Source organism: Rhinopithecus roxellana, chromosome 6, assembly GCF_007565055.1.
Source record: "Rhinopithecus roxellana isolate Shanxi Qingling chromosome 6, ASM756505v1, whole genome shotgun sequence".
Lineage (NCBI taxonomy): Eukaryota > Metazoa > Chordata > Mammalia > Primates > Cercopithecidae > Rhinopithecus > Rhinopithecus roxellana.
Window position 1 is genome coordinate 102,311,709 of NC_044554.1, and position 6,902 is coordinate 102,318,610.

Sequence of the window (6,902 nt, forward strand, 5' to 3'; positions counted from 1 at the left end):
AGACTGCATCTAAAAAAAAAAAAAAAAAAAAAGGTTAAGATGTTAAATTTTATGCTACATGTATTTTCCACAATTTTTAAAAAAAATTTAAATGGCCAGATGCGGTAGCTAATGCCTGTAATCCCAGCTCTTGGGGAAGCTGAGGCAGGAGGATCACTTGAGTCCAGCAGTTCAAGATCAGCCTGGACAACATAGTGAGACCTCCATAGCTACAAAAAATAAAAAATTAGCCAGGCTTGGTGGTGCACACCTGTAGTCCTGGCTACTCTAGAGGCTGAGGCAGGAAGATGGCTTGAGCCCAGGTTCAAGGCTGCAGTGAGCTGTGATCGTGCCACTGCACTCCAGCCTGGGCTACAGAGCGAGACTTTGTCTCTAAAAATTAACTATTTATGTTAAAAATTAATGTTTTTTTAAATTAAGATGGGATGAAGTCTCAAGAACAGATGCATTCACTTGAACCCCAGCCTCCCTCTGCTCCCAGCTTTGGCTTCAACAATTTCACCCTCATTCCAAACTCCTCCATTACATTCTGCTGGTCCAAACCTGGGTAGGTTTGCCAATTCTGCTTCCTCTGCCCGGAATCCTCTTCCCTCCTTTATCCTATTTTTTTGGCCAAACCCAGCTCAAACATCAGGTTTTGGAAGCCTTTTCCATCCTGACCACCCGCAACCCGCCCTGAAAGTCACCTGCTCTCCCACTGGGCCACAGCTTTGCCTCGATTGTGTTTCATCAGCCTCCTCTCACAGAGCGCTTACGGCTGCTTGTGCACATGTGCGTCTCCACTGTCAGCCATGGGGGGTGCTTTGGGGAAGGTGCATGAAGGATTGGTGGGAACCAGTCCTTTTCTCACCCACCCAGGACAGAAAGGAAAGACCCAAATACTAGACCGGGCACAGTGACTTAGGCCTGTAATCCCAGCACTTTGGGAGGCTGAGGTGGGCGGATGACCTGAGGTCACGACCAGCCTGGTCAACATGATGAAACCCCGTCTCTACCAAAAATACAAAAAATTAGATGAGTGTGGTGGTGAGCGCCTGTAATCCCAGCGACTAGGGAGGCTGAGGAGAATTGCTTGAACCCGGGAGGCGGAGGTTACAGTGAGCTGAGATCGCGCTGCTGCACTCCAACCTGGGCCACAAGAGAGAAACTCCGTCTCAAAAAAGGGGGGGGGCGCGGGGGGAGAAAAAAAAAGACCCAAATACTTGGAGACTGAATTTAATTAAAACGGGATTGTAATGGCCTTAAACATGCATGCTCATGACTTCATGGTGAATCTTCCACCTCTCTAGATTGTCAGCATGGGGTAGGTTCCTGAGCTGGTGCTGCTGCAATGTTGGGGCATCTCTAGGGGGCCATGAGGGCCCCACGAATCTCATGGAACAGATGAAACCAGTGGGAGATGGGTTGGGCTTGCAGCCTAGTCCCAGACTTAAGATTCCTCAGTAAACTGTGCCCAGCAGGGGAGGCGCTCATTGTTAAAGAAATGTGCCTAGCGATGGCTGGGCGCAGTGGCTCACACCTGGAATCCCAGCACTTTGGGAGGCCAAGGTGGGTGGATCATAAGTTCAGGAGTTCAAGACCAGCCTGGCCAAGATGGTGAAACCCCGTCTCTACTAAAAATACAAAAAAAATAGCTGGGCATGGCGGTGGGCGCCTGTAATCCCAGCTACTCAGGAGGCTGAGACACAGAATTGCTTGAACCCGGGAGGTGGAGATTGCAGGTGAGCTGAGATTGCACCACTGCACTCCAGCCTAGGCGACAAGCGAGACTCCATCTCAAAAAAAAAAAAGAAAAGAAAAGAAAAGAAATGTGCCTAGTGACACATGAGGCCTGGCAAATTGGCATGGGGGAGGTACTGAATAATGAAAACACTTTCAAAAGGCAACCTTGGACACTTTCATGCACTTAACCTAACCCAAGCCTTCAGGGGACTTGGGCCAGATTCCCCCCAAAAAAAGATGATTATAATAAACATAATAAACAGTAAAAGAGATCAATAATTTTTCAAAGGGCTCTACCCCCTGGGATATTTTAAAACCCACTGAAAGGCTAGAAGTAAAGAGGTCAGGAAGAAATGAGAGTCTAGAAATAGACACACACATATATCATCAATTGATTTATTACAAAGGTGCCAAGGCCATTAGAAGGAAAAGGGATAGTCTCTTCAACAAGTGGTGCTGGAACCATTGAATATTCTTATGCTGTAAATACTAAGAAACATCAACCCTGACCTCGCTCTTTGTAAAATATTAACTCAAAATGGATCATAGACCTAAATGTAAGAGCTGAATTCATAAAGCAGCTAGAAAAAAGCAGTGGAGAACATCTTTGTGACCTTTAGTTAGGCAGAAATTTCTTAGATACGACACCAAAAGCACAATCTATAATAGAAAAAAGAGATAAACTGGACTTCATCCGAATTTAAAATATTTGCTTTTCAAAAACCCCATTAAGAAAATGGAAAGGGGAGCCGCGGCTAAAGGTGCAGACATGGCCAAGTCCAAGAACCACACCACACACAACCAGTCCCGAAAATGGCACAGAAATGGTATCAAGAAACCCCGATCACAAAGATACGAATCTCTTAAGGGGGTGGACCCCAAGTCCTTAGGAACATGCGCTTTACCAAGAAGCACAACAAGAAGGGCCTAAAGAAGATGCAGGCCAACAATGCCAAGGCCATGAGTGCACGTGCCGAGGCTGTCAAGGCCCTCGTAAAGCCCAAGGAGGTTAAGCCCAAGATCCCAAAGGGTGTCAGCCGCAAGCTTGATCAACTTGCCTACATTGCCCACCCCAAGCTTGGGAAGCGTGCTCATGCTCGCATTGCCAAGGGGCTCCGGCTGTGCCGGCCAAAGGCCAAGGCCAAGGATCAAACCAAGGCTCAGGCTGCAGCTCCAGCTTCAATTCCAGCTCAGGCTCCCAAAGGTGCCCAGGCCACTACAAAGGCTACAGAGTAGGTATCTCTGTGTGCCAACGTGAGGACAGAAGGACTGGTGCGACCCCCCACCCCCACCTCCGGGCTGCCACCTGCATGGCGCTGTGGTCCTCCTGTGCTGTTTGTACAAATAAACCTGAGGCAGGAAAAAAAAAAAAAAGAAAGAAAGAAAGAAAAAAAGAAAATGGAAAGAGGCTGGGCACAGTGGCTCAAGCCTGTAATCCCAGCACTTTGGGAGGCCGAGACGGGCGGATCACGAGGTCAGGAGATCGAGACCATCCTGGCTAACACAGTGAAACCCCGTCTCTACTAAAAAATACAAAAAACTAGCCAGCCGGGCGTGGCGGCAGGCACCTGTAGTCCCAGTTACTTGGGAGGCTGAGGCGGGAGAATGGCCTAAACCCGGGAGGCGGAGCTTGCAGTGAGCTGAGATCCGGCCACTGCACTCCAGCCTGGGCGACAGAGCGAGACTCTGTCTCAAAAAAAAAAAAAAGAAAATGGAAAGAGTGGGCTCAATGGCTCAGGCCTGCAACCCCAGCACTTTGGGAGGCTGAGGCAGGAGGATGGCTTGAGCCCAGGAGTTTGAGACCATCCTGGGCAACATAATGAGATCTGAAAAAAAAAAAAAGAGGTGGGAGGATCACTTGAGCCTAGGAGGTCAAGAGGCTGTAATAAGCCATGAGTGTGCCACTGCACTCCTACGTGGGCGACAGGAGTGAGATCCTGTCTCCCCCAGCAAAAAAAAAAAAAAAGGACTGAGAGAAAGATATTTCCAAAACATGTGTGATTAAAAAAAACAAACAAACTTGTATCCAGAATATATAAAGAACTTCTACAATTCAATAATAGGAAGACAAACAACCCAATTAAAAAAAAGTAAAGGGCCGGGTACAGTGGCTCATGCATATAAGTCCCAGCAATTTGGGAGGCCAAAGTGGGTGGATCTTTTGAGCCCAGGAGTTTGAGACCAGGGCAATGTGGCAAAATCCCATCTCTCCAAAAAATACAAAAATTACCCAGGCATGGTGGCACATGCCTGTAGTCCCAGCTACTCAGGAGGCTGAGGTGAGAGGATCACTTCAGCCTGAGAGGCAGAGGTTGCAGTGAGCCAAGATCATGCCACTGCACTCCAGTGTGGGTGACCAAGCAAGACCCTGCCTCAAAAAAAGAAAAAACCTAAATAAAATATGTGAATAGACATTCCATCAAAAAGGTATATAGGTAGCTAATACATGCACAAGTATTGTTAGCCATTAGTTGGATGCCAATTAAAACCACTATGAGTTACCATTAACATCTATTAGAAGAGCTATAATCAAAAAGATTGTCAATTTGCAAGGATATGGAGAAATGAAAACTCTCAAATGTCATGGGTGGGAATACAAAATTGAAAAGCAGTTCGGTAATTTCTTTAAATGTTAAGCTTACACCTATCACGTAAACCTTATCATATGAATCAGCAATTCCACTCCTGGGTATCTACCCAAGACAAACAAAAACGTGTGCACACAAAGAGATAAACACAAATGTTCATAGCGGCTTTGTTCACAAAAGCCTCCAACTGGATATGGTGCCAATGTCCATGAACCAATGAACAGATAAACAGATTGTGATGTAGACACACAGGAGACTGTACTCAGCAATACAAAGGAATGAACTAGTGAGACCGGGTATTAATCTGTTCCTGCATTGCTATAAAGAAATGCCTGAGACTGTGTAATTTATAAAGAGGTTTAACAAGCTCACAGTTCCTCAGGCTGTATGGGACACATGGCTGGGGAGGTCCCAGGAAACTTACAATCATGGCAGAAGGCGAAGGAGAAGCAGGCAGGTCTTACATGGCCAGAGCAGGAGGAAGAGAGAGGAGGGAGAGCTGCACTCTTTTAAACAACCAAATCTCAGGAGAACTGCATCACGAGAAGAGCACCAAAGGGGGAAATCTGCCCCCATGACCCAGTCACCTCCAACCAGGCCCCACCTCCCACAATGGAGATTACAATTCGATATGAGATTTGGGTGGTGACATAAATCCAAACCATAGCAGACATTAAACACTATGAATGAAACTCAAAAACATGCCAAGTCAAAGAAGATCAACATGAAAATCTGCCTATTGGACAATTTCCTTTATGTGATATTTCCAGAAAGGGCAAAACTTCAAAGACAGTAAACTGATCAATAATTATCTGAGTTTGGTGTTAGAAACAGGCACAACAAAATTTTGAGGGTGGTGGAAGTGCTCTAAAACTGGATGGTGGTCATGTTGCAGAACCATATAAATTTACTAAATATCATTGAACTGTACACTTAAAATAGTTGCACGTTATGGTACGTAAATTACACTTCCATAAACCTATTGTTTAATCTGCTACACGTTACTCAGAAATTCTACCCCCAAGAATCTATCCTAACTATATGTTAGCAAAAATACAAAATGACCCATGTATTAGTCTATCTATTATAACATTTTTGTGTAAACAAAAGGCTGTAAACAACCCAAATGTTCATTGATAGGGGACTGATTGCATTATCTGTAGTATATCCATAAAATGGAGTACTCTCCACTTTCAAAAAACATAAAAGTAGATTACAACATACGTTATACAATAAACCAGAAAACATTGTTAAATGAAAAAAATAAATCTGCAGAAGAGTTTCATTAGTGAAGAGGAGTTTTAAAAAAGAATATGAGGGCCGGGCGCGGTGGCTCGCTCCTGTAATCCCAGCACTTTGGGAGGCCGAGGCGGGCAGATCACCAGGTCAGGAGATCGAGATTATCCTGGCTAACACGGTGAAATCCCATCTCTACTAAAACAATACAAAAAATTAGCCAGGCGTGGTGGCAGGCGCCTGTAGTCCCAGCTACTCGGGAGGCTGAGGCAGGAGAATGGCGTGAATCCGGGAGGCGGAGCTTGCAGTGAGCCGAGATCGCGCCACTGCCCTCCAGCCTGGGCAAGAGAGCAAGGCTCTGTCTCAAAGAAAAAAAAAAAAGAATATGAGACCAGGTACAGTAGCTCATGCCGGCAAGCCCAGCAGTTGGGAGGCTGAAGCAGGATTGATTGAGGCCAGGAGTTCGAGACCAGCCCGGGCAACATAATGAGACCTTGTCTTTACAGAAGTTTAAAAATCAGCTGAGTGTGGTGGTGCACACCTTTAGTCCCAGCTAGCTGAGAGGCCAAGGTGGGAGGCTTGCTTGAGCCAGGGAGTTCAAGTCTTCAGAGAGCTGTGATTACACCACTGCACTCAAAAAAAAAAAAAAATTAAAGGTTTTGGGGGAGGTTTTTGGTTTTATGTTTTTTTAAAAGTTTTGCTTACCAGAGATTCTCTTGCCTGTGCCCCCTTCAGTGTGGAACAGTAATGCAGCTGAGGACTTGTCAAGCCCTACATCAACAGTTGGCACAACTCCGCTTGTTACAACTTTCAGCCACAAACAGGACTTTCATCCATCTGTAACCTGGGAGTCACGTGAGATGAGTTCATGGGAAGAAGGTGGACTGAGGAAGCCCAGTGAGTTGGCCACGGTGAGCTGGTAAATGCTTAACAACTGGCTCTCCAAGGGAAAAACCGGTTTGTAGTGTGTGCCAATTCCCGTGATGTAAATGCTCCCACCACAGCCAATTTCAGACTAACCTCGTGAAGTCACTGAACCCACAGTTGGAATGAGACGCACACAGCCAGTTCTTCCACGCAGTCCACACCAGTTCCAGTACACAGCTGGCGATGAGGTACAATTTCATTGCCAGACTTTCTGGCAACTCAGAAAGTCTGACGATACCAGATGTTTAATATCAAGAGGCATTAAAAAGTGAAATGTAAAACTGGTACAATCACTTTGGAGAGCCAAATGGCATAATCTGGTGTTGCACATATCCAAGAGTCTAAAATTGTTTGCAGTTTTCCATCAGGATATGTTATAAACAGTGCTTATTGCAGAATTGTTGGTAAAAGCCAAAAGAGAGAGAGAGA

The 6,902-nt window shown here is 45.7% G+C and overlaps 1 protein-coding gene across 1 annotated transcript; it reads left to right on the forward strand.

The window, feature by feature from the left end:
* The first annotated feature begins 2,472 nt into the window (after positions 1-2,472).
* LOC104668117 (60S ribosomal protein L29) lies at positions 2,473-3,007 on the forward strand. Its single transcript, XM_010370753.2, is given in 2 exon segments — positions 2,473-2,603; positions 2,606-3,007. Coding segments are annotated over 2 exon segments (465 nt in total). The 5' UTR covers positions 2,473-2,491; the 3' UTR covers positions 2,959-3,007.
* The last annotated feature ends 3,895 nt before the right edge of the window (positions 3,008-6,902 follow it).